At 47.4% G+C, this 18,427-nt stretch overlaps 1 protein-coding gene and 2 long non-coding RNA genes across 3 annotated transcripts; 2 read left to right on the top strand and 1 right to left on the bottom strand.

The window, feature by feature from the left end:
- The first annotated feature begins 7,233 nt into the window (after positions 1-7,233).
- Positions 7,234-7,708, top strand: DEPP1 (DEPP autophagy regulator 1). Its single transcript, XM_066244158.1, is given in 3 exon segments — positions 7,234-7,300; positions 7,303-7,617; positions 7,620-7,708. Coding segments are annotated over 3 exon segments (471 nt in total).
- Positions 7,709-11,450: 3,742 nt separating this feature from the next.
- LOC136313533 (uncharacterized) lies at positions 11,451-16,499 on the bottom strand. Its single transcript, XR_010727157.1, has 3 exons — positions 16,379-16,499; positions 13,773-13,848; positions 11,451-11,628 (listed from the first exon to the last, which is right to left on the bottom strand). It is a non-coding gene; the product is annotated as an uncharacterized lncRNA (long non-coding RNA).
- On the top strand, positions 14,412-18,222 carry LOC136313534 (uncharacterized). Its single transcript, XR_010727158.1, has 3 exons — positions 14,412-14,540; positions 16,460-16,505; positions 18,158-18,222. It is a non-coding gene; the product is annotated as an uncharacterized lncRNA (long non-coding RNA).
- Positions 18,223-18,427: the final 205 nt, after the last annotated feature.

Below are 18,427 nucleotides of genomic sequence, written 5' to 3'. Positions count from 1 at the left end.
ATAGAAAGGTTTGATCCTGTCTGTTAAATATCTGTTACATGTTATAAGTTAATATCCCTAGACAACAGCCTCATACTCCTCAGTAAATTAAGTCAAGGATTTGACTTAGGAAATAGAACCAGTGGGGATGTTGTAAAGTACCAAAAAGCTGAAAATTGGTATTCTGGGAGGAAAGGTCAGCCTTTCCTATCAGGCTTTCCTTTTGGTTAATGCTGTGGGTCTTCCTTATGAACTTCATGACTTCTATGTAACTGAAAGACTTGGAGAGACTCCAATATCCTCTCTGCCTGCAGGAGAGTTTGGAACTTTTCCTCATTTTTACACCAGTGGGGGCAACAAGCCATCATCTCGACCACACGGGGAGCTTATTTTTAATTTTATTCCCTATAATTTTATTATTTATGATTTTATTACTCCTTCTGGAGTTGCAATTTAATTTAAGAAACTGCCAATTAACTAGCATGGTCCACATCTATGGTTTGTTAATTTCTAAATTCCTTTCCTTTACAATTTTTCTAAAGCAAAGTTTCAATTTTTAATACTATCCCTATTCTGTAATTTCTAAATGGGCAAAACCTCTTTTGATTCACTAGTGGACATTTGAAACTAATTTCTATTCTACATTTTAGTTATTTTATCCTTACTTCATTGTTCTTTTCTGTTGCTCTACACACAGCAGGCTGAATCCTAACCTAACCATGACCCTCCAGGTATTGGGCTGTTTACTGTTTGCCTGCCACTGGGGTGCAGCACTGGCAGAGACCGGGAAATGACAATGGAGGGGGGCAGAACCATGTGTACTTGGCCCCACCCCTTGTTTCGTGCACCGCGCATCACCATCCAGTTTTTCTCTCACTCAAACTGCTTACTTGCTAGTCCTTTTGCTCTAGAGTTTGAAGAAACACTTTCAATTTGTGAGCTCCGCTTTTCTTTCATTTAAATCTCTTGCTTGCCAGCCCTTTCTCTATTGAGCAGACTTTTAAGCCACTGTGGTGGATTCATTATTAAATTTAGCCACCAATCAATGTATGGAAACTGATCGGGACAACCTGGGTTCCCAATTACTATATTCCAGACTGTCCTTATTATCCAGGGATTAGAATTCCCAGTTGCTATTACTTATTACAAAACCGAAACTTGTTTCAGGAGAATCTAAGAATTAGTGCACCAATAAAACAAAAATATAAGACAGATAGTTAACTAGCACCCAGAATGAGAGGGTGTTTGACTACAGAGATATTAATTATTACACAAGACAAGGGGAAGAAGCCAACCGAAGAGAATGATTTCCTTCAGGGGAGAAGTCAGAGTGCCCTGAAGGTAGATTTGAGAACAAAGAAAGTCACTTAACATAGCTTTTAGTCAGAAGCTTGACACAAAAGACTCAAACAGACACATTTAGACATTAAACAAAGGACTCATACACAATGTGCGCCTGTTTCAATGAAATAATACCAGATAATTTGATAAACAAAGACGGTCTCATAGATGAGGGAAGAGCTCCCCTTGTGGCCTCTCAGGTGCATGCAGGTCATGGCACCAGGATTTCTTAACCAGGGGTTTTAGAGACAGAAACATTAAATTAAAGACTGAGATCTTGACAAACACAGAGACATCTCTTGGAAGTCTTGGGTCGAGATTAATCAATCCAGGTTAGCTCAGCCTCCACTGATTCAGTGCAATGCAAGACTGACTAATCCTGGATGAACTTAACCTCCATAGGCCTTCCTAGAGATAGAAGCATCATCCCTACTTCTGGCATTTTAGCAAGAGCCTCATCTAGATATCTCTGGAAGTCCTGGGCAGGATGAAGTCTCCACTAGTACCTCTCATAGAGAAACAGATATCCCTGAGAGCCTCAAGCAGGACTCAATACCTCTAGTCATCCTTCCAGAGTATAACCAGAAGTCCCTCTCCTAGCAGAACCCAAAGCAGGACCACTAAAACTCCCCACTGACATCTCAATCTTGGAGAGCCTGAGCAAACTTAACAACCACGTCTGGTCTGTTTTGTGACAGATCCAGTTCAAAACATAAAAACCATAGACTAGTAACAACTGGCAAAGCAGTTTGGAAAGCCCTACCTACTTCCACAAGGGTTCCACATCCCTGGAGTCACTATTCAGCAAAGCCCCCAAATCCACTCTACCTACATTCTAGTGGGACACAGATTACATATTAGTTACAAACATAAAAGTGAAAGCAAGAGTTCAAAGGGAAGCCAGAAAATTCAGTAAAGCAAAAAGAGTAGCTTTACCTACCTCCTCTATTTCTCTGTCAAATTATCCAAATTGTCAAATTTGGGAACCAGAAGGCATCTACCAAATAACGTTCCGGACCCCACAGGAAGACTGGGAGCCCTGAAAAGTCTCAGGTGGCGCGTCTCTCCATGAGATTCAAGTGGGGCCAGGTTGCTCAGCGGAGAGTCCAGCCGATTCGAGGTGTCTCAATCCAGTGATGTGAAACACTGGATCCGGATGAGCCCCTATATGTTATAAAGTACTGCACTCCAGATTCTGAAAGGCACTGTACCTCATTTCATCGAGTTCACATCATGGCATAAGCTGACAACATTTGTTTAGGGGATACACAGAAACATTAAGACTTAAGGAAACACAATCAAAGATGTTTACAAATCTTTCAGGGTTCAACTTCCCTCACTAGCCTAGAGGCATTTTACCCTCAAGATTCCAGGAAGGGAAAGGAACTACAATCAATGCAAGGTGGTATGTAAATTCTGCCTCTTATTGAAAAGGAAGAAGTTTCTAGGTTAACTTTTATTTTAGATTTAAAACTGAATGACCTATTGTTCTTGCAAGCCAGAAACTTCTACATTCCTCTCCCTCCCCTCCCTAAAGGAGGGATGGGACAGAAAAGCCTGATAGGAAAGCCTGACCTTTCCTCCCAGAATATCAATATCAATTTTCAGCTTTTTGGTACCTTACAACATTGCCATATCACATTGCCATAAGCCTGTGGGCCTCCGTTCCCAGGCACCCAGGGCCAGTCTCTGGCAGCTCAGCCCTGTCCTCTGAATAGGCCCCTCACTGAGTGTGAGGGGAAGGCACAAAGAGTAAAGACCAGCAGTTATGGCACAGTGTAGTGCAGGGGATGTAGGTCACTAAGTCACATCTGGAAGCCTTGCCTCCTTTTCTAAAAATGAGGAGTCAGTGAGAATGCCAAGTCTCCAGGTATTGTCCTTAAGACCAGTAAAGCCACTCTTCACTGCCCCACATGCTGTTCTTCAGAAACTGTGGCTCTGAGCCTAGCCCCTCTTCCCCACCCAGGATGAGTGAGACAGGGTTCCAGGCAGCTCACAGCTTTGCTTACCTGAACTGTCTGTGGAACTCTCAACCCTGTGTTTGGTGGGCTGAATGCTTGGCTTCTGGGCAGTGAGCCTGCCATCCTGAAGAAGGGCCTCCTTTCTGAAAAGATATCATAATGCTGATAGAGAAAAGTAGCCCAGGCCAGAGAAGAGGCCAGCTGCTTCTGTCCTCAAGTGAGAAGCAGGACAGGCTGTCTTGAGGCTGGGATTTCACACCAGGACTTATTAAAGACAATACTGAAAGAAAAGTACAGTATGGCTAGTGTCACTGGAAAAAGAAGGACTTTGTGCTGAAAATCTAAGTGGCCTCTGCTTTGCTACAATGCATGGTCACATGAACACTGCAGTGTTTGTGCACCTGGGCACCAGGCTGAGTGTGCCCTTGCTTGTGCCAAGAGGACTCTGGTGTCCCTCAGGCCTGGAGACGAGCTGAGCATTGGCAACCTTCAGGGGGCCAACCACGGGGCCTCTGGCCTGTACAAGAAATAGATATGATGGGAACTAGCCCCAGAGCAGAAGGAGCCAGAGAAGGGCAGACAGAGGACTGAACTCCACACTGAAAGGCTCTCAGGTCCTTGCTGTCTGTGACTGCTTCTGTGATGCTTTAGCCCAGGGAGTGGGATGCTAGTTACTCCTGCAACCTTTATGAGAAGCCCCTCTGAGTAGACTTATGCTTTAAGTCTATGTTGCCAACATGCAAAGGGTCCTCCGAGCAACAACTTTATTTAAATATTTGAAGGGGAAAATAATATTAAATTTTGATAAATTTATAAAAATAAAGTTTGACATTAAAATAAAAGCTGAGCAACAGGAGGCTAAATCTGGGACACTTTTATGATGAACAAGAAATGCTGGGAAATGTCTGTCTTGCAGAGGGACCTTCTATCCACAGCCCTGTCCCTACCTCCTTGCAGACAAGGTGGTTCATGTGAATGTTTGAGAAACACAACTGAAGATGACAGAAACTCAGAACATTCTCTAGGAGGGAAGTGACTTGGCAGCCATCTAGAAAGCCCACCCTGCAGTAAGCTGCAGGTCAGCAGGTGAGGCCATGGGCTAGGATAGTCTTGTGGTGATGGGTAAGGGCTATGCTCCCTTGATTGTGCCCCATATAGGAATGATCTTTTGTCCTGAGGCTGACGACTGCGCCCCCAACCAACACTCCATATAATAAGCTCAGAATGAACAGGTGTCAAGGAGGCCACTTGGCTCCCCCCAACCCAGCCCAGCACTCACGGGTGTCAGCGGGGTTTCCCCAGCATCCGGGAGGCTGGGAAGAAACACGCTGGCTCCCTATCTTCATGGATCTGGAGCCAGATGGGCTGCCTCAGCCCTCAGGTGATGTTGAGGAACCCCTCAATGATCAGAGTCCTTTCTTCCTGTGGGGAACTATACAGGCCAGTCTCTTTCCCCAGAACAGACACCTCCAGGCATCACTGCCCACCCTCCCTGAGCCCCTTCTGGACCCAGCCCTTCAGACATGGGGCTTCCTGAACACTCAAGCCCCCAAACATACCCCTCTTCCTTGGGGTCCTCACCTGGGGAAAAACCCATGAATTTATACATGCTCCAAGGTGCAAGGCCACAGTCCCAACCAGATGAAGCCTAAGGTGTGTCCTTCTACTACTTGGCCTACACCTGGCCAGGGGTTAGGGTTAGGGACAGAGTGGTGAGTCAGCTGTCCCACAGGAACCCAGCTGCTGTCTGATAGGCATGTCCACACAGTGGCAAGAAAACATGGTCTAGTGAAGCAAGGCTGTGCCAACTTTAGGGTGATACAGGGCCTCTCTCTACCCTCAGCTATGCCTGTGTCATGGTCACCAGGTCTTACTGGGATGATGCCAAAGGTGCTAAATTCCATGTGCAACAGAGCAGAGGTGGCGCTTCTTGGAGGTGTGTCACAGCCTTACCCCCCACACTGTTCCCATTAGTGGGCTGAACCTTCCCCCCAGATTTCTAAGCTGGCTTATTTTCTGAGGATCAGTCTTGCTTTTCTCACTCCCTGAGACATGCCCAGCCCATATCGCTCACATGCACATATTCAGAATATCCCTGTTAGCTGACCCATTAGTCCATGCACAGCGGCTAAGTAAATCCTCCGAAGCAGAAGCCAGAACTGTTGCACTCTTGTTCAAACTCTGCAGTGTCTTACCACCCCCTCAAAGGGAAGAGCAACATCCACAGCAAAGTCCAATGCCTTCCTCTCACATGGACCAGTCATGTGGGTCCCTTGCTGTCCCCTGGGCAAGCCAGCACACTCCTTTCACAGGGGCTTTGCATATGTTGTCCCTCCCACTGGGATCACACAGCCTCCATCTGTTCAGATCCCTACTCAATGAACCCTCTTGGGAAAGGCACTCCTGACTTCTGTGCCACAGAGGAAACTGTACTCTCTTTGTAGCTATTCTCAATACCTTGTCACTGAGCACTTGCTTGTCTCCCTCACTAGAAAGCTCTAGAATGCAGTTACTTTTCCACTGCTATGCTCTCTGTGCCTAGAGCAGTTACTGGTACAAGAAGCACTCATGAGATACTTGGGAACAAGGAAACCAACAAGTTCTCAGTGGAAAGCATTACATCTGGGAATTAGCAAAATCAGAACCCTGAACATTGCCCTGGGTCCCTGACCAGGATGGGCATGTCCCACCTTGGAGCAGGTTTAAGTAGTCTGGACTCTGCTGACTCCAGGCTAAGCTGTAGTGTGTCCAGCAAGGTCTCCATAGATGTAGGCCAGAACTAGCCCTCGGCTTGAGTGTCTTGAGGTTGCAGGGTGCTGGCTGGTACAGTACAGTGGGCAACACTCCTAGGTGGTGGTAGGAGACCCAGGAGCTGCCTGTGGAAGCCCAGTGAAGACCACTGCCTCTCCCAGCAGCCTGGGCCTGAGGTAACCAGGATTGTGTCCACTCCTCCCCTGCCTCACAGAATAAGCATTTCCAGTGCCTCCCACAGGCACAAACACTCATCCAAGCTGGCAGCTGGGCTAAGCCCCATCTGCCAAGCTGTTCCTCTGGGAGCCTTCCAGGACGCTATTTTTGGCCTTTTTGACAGTAATTGATGGTTAGTAGAAAGTATAAAAGCAACTTCCCTTAAGGTTTGTGGACAGTTCAGGGAGGGTTCTACTCTGGACAGGGAGGGGCTCATGGGACAGAGGCCGTGGCACATGTCTTTACTGTCCTCCTTCCAACAACCTGACACTGAACACAGGGCCCTGAAGAGGGACTCCCATCCCTCTGCCCCATGCTTCCTGGGAGCTTTCTGCAGACTGTCCTTGCTCATCCAGCATCCCGGCTATCCCAGGCCTCCTCAGCTACAGGTAAAAGAGCAACTACCCTCTGGTTTGACATAAAATGAAAAGGCCTTGTGTATCTTGCAGGGCAAGGCAGCCCACAGCCTGGGGCTTGCACAGCCTTGGTGCAGGGAGACATGGGTTCAGCCAAGGGCGCGGTGGAGTGGTAGAGGGCTTTATAGCACAAAGGGGCTTCTCCTGAGGTGTCAGTCATGTGTTTCTCACAACATCCTTGTGAAGCAGGTATTTAAACTCCATTTTATGTATGAATAGAAGCTTGGAGAGGTGACAATGCCAAACGTCCCTAAGTCAGGAAGTGACTGAGCCTGGTTTTAAATCTAAGTTTCCTCTGAGTCCAGTCCATCAGGCTGGGTTCTCTTATTTGCACAGATACTTAAACAACAGTGATGATAGAGTCTTAAGTACATGGGCTTGTAATGTTAGCAGAAAGGAGGGGCCAAGGCGTTTGAGACTAGTCTTGGATCTGTAGAACTCAAGCTAATCAGGCACATGGCTCCCACTGGCAGCTTCGGCTGGGGTGGGGGAACAGGAGCAGTGGCATTGCAGATCCTCACCTCTAGTTCTCTGCTAACCAACAGGTTGCTGCTTCCCTGTTGGCAGCCATGAGGTCCCAGCTCCTGCTTTCTGTGGTCCGTCTGCCCATAATCCAGGAGAGCTGGGAGGAGATGTTGCATCCCCCATCCAGGATGACTACATGAGGTCTATCAGTCAGCTAGCACAGCCCACCTCAGTGCTGAATGAGGCAGCCACTGGGGCCCTACTCAGCAGACCCCACTGGCCAGCACAAGCCTGCAGAAAGAGCTGCTCCACTGGGTCCCTACAAGACAGCCAGCAGCCCCTGCTGCCTGGAGCCAGCACCACTGACCCCCTGGGCTGGCTCTTTGGACAGTCCCAGGAAAAGCAGCCAAAATGAAGGGACCTGCCAAGAAGGATTGGTCCCTCTGTTGACACCTGGGGTCCTCACAGAGAGGTGGACAGCAGCAAGGCCCAGGGGTCCCCCAAGGGAAGTTCTGTGATGCTAAGGCACCAAGGCACTGTCTAGTGAGACTGTTAATGGATCGGCTTCCGGGCTCCTGAGCTTCTCGGCAACCAACCCAGGTTGCATCCTCCCCACCAAGCTCCCGCACCAGCACCATTCTCAGAACTCTCTATTTGCACCTCCCAGTGATCCATGAACTCTGAACCCACCCCAATAAAGGCTTCTGCACAGAGCAAGCTGACCTGTGTCATCTCTCCACTCTCCTTCCTCTGAGTTGGGCACTGCCATGCCAGGTCTCTGGAAGGGACATGAGCTTCTGCAGGGGATGCCTGCTATGTCACTTTAGAGTGAGACCCTACCTTGAACAGTGAGGACAGCCTATCTCACATGATGTTGTGTTACTGATCCTATCTACATTGCTCCTTATTGACTGGTCACCTTGGGTAAGTTATTTAATATATCTGTTCCTCAATTTCCTCGTGGGTAAAAAGGGGATAATTAATGGGACCCACCTCCGAGGCTGCTCTGATGAACACATGGGATAGAACACTCACACACACCATGGGACATGTTATGAGCCCTTACATGAAGTAGCTACTGTCTATGTGGGGAAATAAGGTTGGGGTTGAGGAGATGCAAGAGCTCAGCTCCCAGTGGTTTCAGAGCAAGGTCCTGGGCCCAAGAGAAAACATGGGTTCTCAGTAAATGCCCTCACTGTACTTCAGGGGGACCTGTCACTGCAGCATTGGTGGTACCTCAATGGCTCCAGCTTACAAGTCTCACTGTGTTACTAGAAGAGTTTTGCCCAGGCTGAGGGCCAAGACACAGCCTGCACCAGCTCAGCCTACAGGGTGCCCAAAGTCTAGACCAGGTGATCCTGTCCCCACCCATCCCTACCCCCACCTGCCTCAACTGTGGGGGGGTGAAGTGCAGGGTGTTGTCTAGCTGCCCTCTTTTCAGGCAAGTCCAGGATCAAGGCCTCACTCCACATACCCTAAGGCCCAGGTCAGCCTGGGCCAGTCCTGGGTCCCTCAGAGATGGACAAAACCCCATTTCCATGAGGCAGCTCACAAGCAGGGAGGTTAGAAGGGAGAGAATTTCCTCAAAGAGACAGGTGAGGCATCAGAGAAATCAAAAGAATCAGGCCTAAGAACCTGTCACCCTGTTCCCTTGGGCTGGGCAGAGCTGGCTGAGCCTGGTCAGGGTGAACGGCGCAGAGGAGAGGACAGAGCTGGCTGCAGCCATGCTCATGCCTGTTTCAGCTTGCTTCACTTCCTGGCTCTGTGGACTATCAAACCTTATTTTCTTTCTTTCTTTTTATTAAAGCTATTTTTAAATTGCTTTGGACTTTTAAAATGTTATTTGTCTTCTTTTCCATGTTTTGTGGGGAGGCAGAGTGTAAACCATACATTTTTAAACATTAATTTATTTGTATAACAATTAAATTTAACAGGGTGGCATTGGTCAACTGGAATATGTAGATTTAGAGAAAACATCTCTCCACATCACTTGACTGTCGATTATGTTGTATACCCATCACCAAAGTCAAATCATCCTCCCTCACCTTTTATTTGGTTTTCTTTATGCCCTTCCCCTCCCCCCACCCCTTCCCTCACCTCCCTTCCCTTCCCCCTGGTAACTACTGCACTCTTATCCATGTCCATGAGTCTCAATTTTGTGTCCCACCTATGTGTGAAATCATACAGTCCTTATTTTTTTTCTGATTTACTTATTTCACTCAGTATAATGTTATCAAGGTCCATCCATGTTGTAAATGATCCTATGTCAGTCATCATTCTTATGGCTTGTTCATCGCAGCATTGTTCACGGTGGTAAACCATACATTTTAAATAAAAAGCTCAGACAAGCAGTGTCTGTTTCCTTGTCTTTTCAATGGGAACACCAACACCTGTCCTTCACACACTTTGTAGGGGTTGGGGAGACAACTTGGAGATGGAGTTATAGGCACTGCATACAAATGCATGCATCTGCCACACTTGCTGGGTCTCTGGTCAGTTCAAACTTGCAGGTCCCTGACCTTTCTTGGCAAATAGTATGGGAGAATATTCAGCCAGAATGTCCTTAGAAGGTGGAAGGGAGGGCTGACCTACTGAGTAGGTGCCTGGCTAGGGGCTGGATGGATGAGCAGCCCCTCTATGAAGCAGTGTGACCCAGGATCAGAGGGAGAGAGCTAGGATCACTTGGCCAATTCCCTCCAATTCAGAAACCACACAGCTGTATTTGGAAAGGTTATTCAGGGTTGAGGAAACCCCAGGGCTCTGGTTGCCTCTGCTAATATTTTTCAATGTGAAAGAAATTAATGGCACATTCAAAAGGTGCCTCCAAAAAGGAATGAGTGGCTGGGGGAAGGAACTTCTGGTGTGATCCAAGCTCCAGAAGAACAGAATAGACTTGGGGAAAGTCCTTATGCTAGGGGGAGGGCAGTCTCAGTCTCCTTCCACCCACTGAGAGTAGGAAAGGGAACAATGTTCCACCCGGAGGAGGGATAGGCTGGGAAGATTTGGGGGCTCACAGGGAACATGCCCATGGCTAAGCACTCACCCAGGGGCAGGTGGTCTCTCAAAAGTCCATCATTACCTTTCTTAGGCTGAGCAGGGAGTTTGGGGTTGAGGATGGGGACTGGGTGCTCCCGATTATGGCCACCAGGGGCAGCACTGAAACTACTTAGAGCTGAGCATAGGGTTGGGTGGGTGGCCAGCTCTTGGAGGAGTGACACATGAGGAATGAGGGTCTTACTGCCTCTTGCTCACATAGTGAGCAATTAGGGATGAATCTACCCATAGGTTGTTCATTTTTCTCTTGAGATACCAACTAGCCTGGTTAAAACACTTTGCTATCTTTGAAAGGTACAGATTGCTCCCAGTTGTTCCCATTTTTATTGTAATACAAGTATAATTATTACAAAGGCAAGGTTCACTGTACAGGAAGCTAGCCTTGAGTTCATTGGGGAATTCCTAGCACCTAGCTGTTTGGAAAATGTGCCCCAATCCTGGCTCCTGGCCCCTGACCACTGAAACACCATCTCTCCACATTCTAGGGACCCCAAAGACAGAGTGGAGGAGAAGGGTGCCCCCAAACTGTAGCACTGACGCCACCGTTGCTCCAGGGGAAGCCCAGTGGCTAAAAGGGATGGGTTTCTTCCAGGGCCACACATGATCATGTGAGGGCACACCTGATGCTGAGCAATCAGCAGCCCAGGGGGCACCATGTATGGGCAGTCCTGCTTATGCTGGTGACAGTGTTGCTGTGTGGTTAGCCTCTGTGCTCAGGCCTTGAAGGTAGGCCAGCATGCTTCACTCACTGCTGTGTCACCTCACTTGAGAGGCTTAACCTCTGAGAGCATCAGTCTCTTTGTCTGGAAAATGGTGGATCCTCTGTATTACAAAAAATAAAATAAAGGTCAAGTATCTGGTGCCTATGGTGCCTGAGAAGAGGCTGGCCTGGGGCAGCCCTGCTGCAAGAGTCTGGAACCAGGAGCTCCTCAAGGCCCAGGAAACCCCAGGTCTGCATTCTGAGACACTGTGGAGGCCTGGACACTGGGTTGTGGGTGGTTATGGTGGGACTCGGTGTCCCAGGAATAGGCATATCAGGTCCATGCCTCCAATGCTTGCAGCCTAACTTCTTGGTGGCTGTCTCCTCCCAAAGGTGCACACTGCCTCAGGCTGTTAAGGCTGAAAAAGTTCCTGAAAGGTACTTTCTGGATCCAGGAAGATCAAATCAGACCCTCACAGCATTTCTCAGGTTGGGAACATAAAAATCCCCATTCTGGTATGTTAATTTCTTATCGCTGAGGGCTGTCAGGAACAACTCTAGCCATTCTGAGGCCTCCCACTTCTCCTTGTGGACTGTTCCATCACAAATCAAAGGGCACAGGTTCAGAGCTTCCAAGCCTTGCTCCCCACACAGTTGTTCCTACAGAGGTGATTATTGTGGGGAATCCCAAGTGCCAAGACCAGTGGACCTCATAAGTGGCCTTCCTCATGATCCCTTGGAGGCCCTGTTAAAACACAGATGGCAGGTCTGAGGAAAGAGAGATGATAAGAACTGCAGTTCTAACAAGTTCCCAGGAGATGCTGAATCTCCAGGTGTGGGGACCACATGTTAAAATTCACCATGGTCTTAGATCAACCCAGAGAGGCCCAGAGCAGAGGAACAGGGCCTGTCCGGAAGACCACCTGTGCCCCCAGCACAAGGACTGAGTGGGCTCTGCTCCTCATTCAGCAGCATAGGGAAGCACTGCCCATCACCCTGGAGTTCAGGATTCAGCCCAGCTCGGCTGAGGCCTGTTGGCTTGGCTAATCACCCAACTCCTACACTCAGGACCACCTTGTGCCTGGCCCAGTGGTTGCAGAACCAGGTTGGCTCAGCTCTGGGGCTTCACTAAAGTAAGAAAAGAGACAGTGAAACCAGAGATAATGGATGGCCAGCAGGGCCCAGGCTCGGGGAACCACTCACTGAGTAGCTCAGAGGCCTGGTCTTGCCACCATTGAGAACCTCAGATCTTCTACATGGGCTCCCAGGTTGGGGCATTGGGTCCCAACCCGGCTCTAATTCAATTTAGGGGGAAGAGCCTTGTACAGGAGTAAGAAGCTCAGTTGGGGGGACTGGTGAGACAGGTATTAGAAGGTATTAGAGAGGTCACTCTGCAATAGGAAGAGCATGAGCCAAGAAGCACTTAGCAGAGCAGGGTGGGTAACAAGTTATCAGGGTGGCCCAGGCCCCATGAAGGGTGGAAAGGTTGAGGAAAGTTGGAGTGGGCCATTTGTGCCACCTAGGTCATCAGATCAAGGAGAAGCCAGCAGCTACCCTCCTGTCCAGGCTCCTGAACTAGGTAACAATGGCTTGGCTTGACTGATCTGGTGGCTGAGCAATGTGGTCTGGCAGGTGAGTTTCAATTGGCCCTTCCTTGTGCCACTGAAAGATGATCCCAGCTGCCCACAGCTTCCCAGACACCAGGCTCACTCTCTGGCCTTGGAACTGCAGGACATGTGGCCGTTTGGTAGCTAAGGCAAATGGAGATTAGTAAGCAGTGGCTTCACCTTGCTGAGGTGGTTGTAGGTTGATGAGGGCTAAAACTGCCCGTTCACATGTTCAACAACAGGAGGGGAACCCAGAGGCTGCTGGTTCTCATTAGACACTGACGGGCCGGAGAAAGTCCAGTAATCATCAAACTTCAACCTCAGAAACCACCCAAATAAAACCTTACCACAATAAGACTCCCCAGAAGACTTTACAAATAAATTCAGTTAGACCAAGGTAGGGTCCAATGTCCCAACCTGGGAGACCATACGAAAGTTCTGAAGGTTCTACATGGTGGCAAGGCCAGGCCTCTGAGCTGTTTCGTGAGCAATTCCCCAAGCCTGGACCCGGCTGGCCATTTCCTGGAGTCCAGCTGTTGCTTCAGGCTTTGTATTGCCTACAGACTTGTTTTGTATAGCCCACATGAGGTTTGGAAAATTCCACATAAAATTCCAGATATCAAGCTTATTTTGAAACATTAGAAAGAGTGTATGTCACAGTCAACCTTCCTGCACAGCATTAATGGGTCTGATGTGATGGTCTGTAGAGGGGACCCGTGCTCTCCCGTGTCCTCTACTCCCTATGCCAACTCTGCAATTCACATTTGGACCTGCCTGGCCCTGTGAGCATCATTTGGGGAACTCTCCTCCATTTCAAGCCTTTCCTCTCATGTTTATTCTGTTGACCAGCACAGAGACTCTCCTTTCAGCCTCACTGCCCTGTGGACTTGGGCAGGCCAGAGCCCTGTGCTGAGTTCCTTATTTGTGCTATGGGATGGGTGGTGCCAAAGGTCTCAAACTCCAATGTCCTAGCAATTCACCTGGGCAACAGTCTCAGGAGCCTCAAGAAGGCCTACAGGATGATTTCCACCTGCTCTGAATTCTCATAGGGATGTTCTGACCCTCACACCCCTTACAAGGACCACAAGGACAGTTCCTGGCTGATGGTCACCTGGTCCCTAACTCAGAGAATGGGTGACATTATAACTCATTATGCAAATGTGATGCTTCTGAGAGTGAAGGGGATGGTCTTAATAACTACCATGGACTAACAGATATGAAGTGGGACTGTCTTCTGCAAGTGGTAGACACGTGGTAACTGCATAAAGAGAACTGGCGTTACCTCTCGGTGTCTCAGCTGGATGCTTCTGCCCTCGTGGTAGCAGCTGTAGGTTTTCAGCAGGCTTCAGAGCTCCAATCTAAGAAGTGAAAGACATGTCTACTCTTGGAGTATGCCCAGACCTTGACAAGGTGTTTGTCTTCACTGGCATCAGTTTCCTCACTTGTTAATTGGGCATAATAATAGTACACATCTTGCTGGCCACACAATTGGTTAAGAGATCAGACTGCTTTGGACACATGCCCTTCAGTCTTCTTGAGGATTTCACATATCAGCCCTGATGGAAGGTGCAAGGGTGGGACTTAGAGGGAAGTGAAACTCACAGATGGACTGCATCATTTTATACCGAGGGTGCTGGCCCACTTTCACTATCATGGATAAAAGCTCCTGACAGCCTCCCTGTACTTTACTTCTGAGTCACTTCTTTAAATAAACCTCTGGGGCATGATTATTGACATTTGAAAGACTCCTGCTTTTCCTCCATATTACTTCCTACATGCCCTGGTGTGGCTGCTGTGGGCACCGTGAAGGCGCCTCCTCCTCATCCTAACTTCCTGGAGATATGATCAAGGGATGAAGATGACAGCATTGAGATCCCGAAGGCCCTTGGGAGGCCAGTCTGCCCAAACGTTTCCTCCCCAGAATATAGGAAAAAGCCACACTATGCCTTGGCTGGTGTGTGGCAGATAGAAGACAACAATGGCTGCCTGTACCCAAGCTGGGCTCTGCAGGGCCGCACCATCCAACGGACAGAAAATGTGAGCCACCGAGGTAATTTTAAACGTTTAGTAGCCATAACACAAGGGAAAATGAAACAGGTGAAATTAGTTTTAATAACGTTTATTGAACCCAATATATTTAAAATATTGATATCAACATGTAATCTATGTAAAAATATTGATGAGATCTTGCTCATTATTTTATTTTGTAAGAAGTGCCTGCTACCTGGGGCATCTTTCACATTAACTATACCTCTCCAGCCACGGGTACATGCTTGGTAGCCACACTTAGTGGGTGGCTCCCCTACTGGACAGCGTTACTCTAGAATTTCAGGCAGCACCTTCACTTATACTGGGACAAACTCAAACTATGGATAAACAAAACCTACTCTGTAAGTGGGGATGATGGTAACTGACACGGGAAATGATTTACAACTTCATGGCATTAACAAAGCAGGATTGAGTGTTGCATGTTCTCTGTGCTATAAGTGTGTGAATGCTAAACACAGAATTATGTATACATAAAATTAATCATGTTATGGTGATTATGACTTTTCCAAAAATTATATTTAATACTGTTCTTCTTATAAAATTTAAATTAGAAAAATGATGGTATGGGTAGCATTGTGAAATGATACAATGGAATGCAGTCTGTTTTCTTAGGGTCTCTAATAGGAGGATCCCAGGATGCAGGTCCTCAGCAAAAGCTAGTCCATATCAAGAAAGGCGGCAGATCTTCAGGATGGTAGATAGGAATTGCCCACGTTAGAAAATATTTAGACTCAGAACTCAAAAAACAAGATAAAATGACAACAATAATCTTCTTTAGTTCAGAAATAAAATGTAAAACTATCCTAAATATTTTTATGATGAGACATAAACAAAAATAAATAAATTTAAAAATCATTATGTTGGCCTTCGTCAGTTGGTTCAGTGGATAGAGTGTCAGGCCAGTGTGCAGAGTTCTGGGTTCAATCCCCAGTCAGAGTACACAGGAGAAGCAACCATCTGCTTCTTCTCCCCTCCCTCTCAGCCTCCTCTCTCCCTTTCCCTCTTGCAGCCAGTGGCTGCATCGAATTGAGCTTTGGCCCCAGGCACTGAGAATATCTCTGTTGGTCCAAGCATTGGCTTCAGGCACTGAGGATAGCTCCAGATGGAGGTAGCTGAGTGGATCCCAACTGGGGCACATATGGGAGTCTGTCTCACTATCTCCCCTCTTTTCATTTAAAAAATCATTATGTCAATAAAATAAACTTTTTCAGTAAAACCTCAAAACCAGTTTTGAGGGTTTTTTCTCTGTTTAACATAACAACAAGAGTGTTTGGCCTGCTCTGGTTACTTTTGTTGGCTTGTTTTTCAGTATTGCTCTAGGTTTTTTTTTGTTTTTTTTTTAGGTGGTCCCTCAGCACCTGGGGCCATGCTGGAATCAACTAAGCCACTGGCTGTGGGAGGGGAAGAGGAAGAGAAAGGGGAGAGGTAGGAGGAGAAGCAGACGGTCATTTCTCCTGTGTGCCCTGACCAGGTATGGAACCTGGGACATCTGCAGGCTGAGCTGACGCTCTGTCCACTGAGTCACTGGCCAGAGCCTCTAGTTTTTCAAGGCCATTTCTTCAGAGTCACAGCAGCACTGTCATGCTTTCCTGCTTCTGTGGGCCAGAGGAGGCAGGGGTCAAAAGCAAACCCTGAAGAGATCTTGATATCGAAAGAGACAGGCTTCAAAGACAACAGCAAAAAAAAAAAAAAAAAAAAAAAAAAAGGCATCCCAAACTGTCCCTGGGACAGGTACACCTCTCTCTATAAAAAGTGCCCTCCACCCAAAGGCTGCCATGGAGTGGGGGGGCCTCCAGGAGAGAGCGGGCACGTAGTCCCTCCCAGCACACAAAGACTTACCTCAGAATGAATTTGCTGTCACCGATGAGCATGTAAGAACTGGGCAGACAATCTTCCTTTGTCTTCGTCCCCTGTCTACAGACTTGGAGGCTACCTGCCAGAGAGCCCAGAAAGGGTGCAGAGACAGGTGAGTGGAAGGAGCTTGGCCAGTGCATCACCCAGAACCCTGATGCAGGAGTCTGGCCTCACCTCTCACCTCCCTATCCTCCAGGTCCTCCACTCCCCTGTCCCCAATTTACTCCTTCTCCTGGGCATAGGATAGCCACAGCTGAAGGGTCAGGCCCTGAGAGCACTTAAGGGGATTAACACCCACACATGTCAGGCATGCACTGCCTGGTAGAGCAAGGTCAGAACTGCTGAGTCAGCTGTTACCAGCCCTATTAGCTGCTCTCTCTACACCTCCAAAGCAGCCTAGGCCTATCTCCCCCATCCCCACTGAGCTCGGGTGGGTGGCCCCATCACTGCCATTGGAGTTAGCACACCTGGGTCAGCTATCCTAGTGATGGGTTAACAGGTACCATGTTCATTACTTGGCACAGGCTGTGTTGAGCATATCCTATTAGTTATAGCAGGCCCTCAAATAACATTCTTGAATAACATTGTTTTGTTACAATGTTGATGAGATGTGTAGGAACTGAACTTGTTGCTTATATCATTTAGCCTACAGTAAAACAGGTTTCTTTAGATGTTGTTTCATTTAAAGTCACAGAACCTATTGCCAATGTTAAGTGAGGGCTTAATGTATTTCACTCATCCCTGACATTATGAGGTAAATGTGTCCTATTCCCATTTTATGAATGAGAAAACAGCGACAGAAGTGAAGCACTTTGCCCAAGATCCCCAGTGAACAAGTGACAAGCCACTGGATGAACACAAGCACTTAGAACCCAGATTCTATTCTCTTAAGATCTTTTCTATACTGATCCTGGGAAGTTACTTAAACCTCCCAAGCAAAGGCTGAAGATAGGGAATATTTAAAATTGAGTCATTTTAACCAAGCTGCAAAAGTATTAACGTTATAAAGGTTGAGGCATGAAGAAAGACTCCATTCTTTTTCTAACTAGCCTGGAAACTTAAACTTCTGTTAACTTTTTAGTCCAGAATCAATGCCTGGATATGCACCCAGGCCTCCAAGTAACCCTCTAATTAACCCCTAAAGCAGGGGTCCCCAAACTACGGCCCGGGGGTCGCATGCGGCCCCCCGAGGCCATTTATCTGGCCCCCCGCTGCACTTCTGGAAGGGGCACCTCTTTCATTGGTGGTCAGTGAGAGGAGCATAGTTCCCATTGAAATACTGGTCAGTTTGTTGATTTAAATTTACTTGTTCTTTATTTTAAATATTGTATTTGTTCCCGTTTTGTTTTTTTTTACTTTAAAATAAGATATGTGCAGTGTACGTAGGGATTTGTTCATAGTTTTTTTTATAGTCCGGCCCTCCAACGGTCTGAGGGACAGTGAACTGGCCCCCTGTGTAAAAAGTTTGGGGACCCCTGCCCTAAAGGACTCTCGTACACATCCACCTGACATCTGTTATACATGTTACTAGGACTTGACCAGACACCTCTGCACCCATGTTTCAATCACCTGACATCCACAGCTTAACTTTCATCTGACTGATAACCCTCTCTGAACAAACCTAGGGCTAAGAATGCAGGACTGACAATTCTCAAGAATGCACTTTTTGCAATTAGAAATTTTGTTTTCTTTTTACTTTGAAACACTTGCAGGTTTTTGTGTAACTGTAAGACCCTTGAATAAATCTTTATCTTTTTTTTCTAGCAAAGCCTCCAGACTTTTTGAATTTGACACCTCTGAGCCTTCCTTTCCTCATCTATACATGAAGTAATCTCTGCCCTACAGGATTATTAGTGGGTTTACACAGGGAACTATATCTCTTCCTCTTCACAACATGGAAAGATTTGTGGAGCTTCTCAAACACTCCCAGTTTCTTTGATGGAGGATAAATCCACTAGAGCTTTCTATATCTTGTTGGCAATTTCATACTGATCCCTATACAGGTATTGATCGACTTACAACCTATGTAACTTA

The sequence above is a fragment of the Saccopteryx bilineata genome, chromosome 9 (genome assembly GCF_036850765.1).
Source record: "Saccopteryx bilineata isolate mSacBil1 chromosome 9, mSacBil1_pri_phased_curated, whole genome shotgun sequence".
NCBI lineage: Eukaryota > Metazoa > Chordata > Mammalia > Chiroptera > Emballonuridae > Saccopteryx > Saccopteryx bilineata.
Note: the sequence above shows the minus strand (reverse complement) of the source record. Positions and strands in the feature narration are given on the sequence as shown.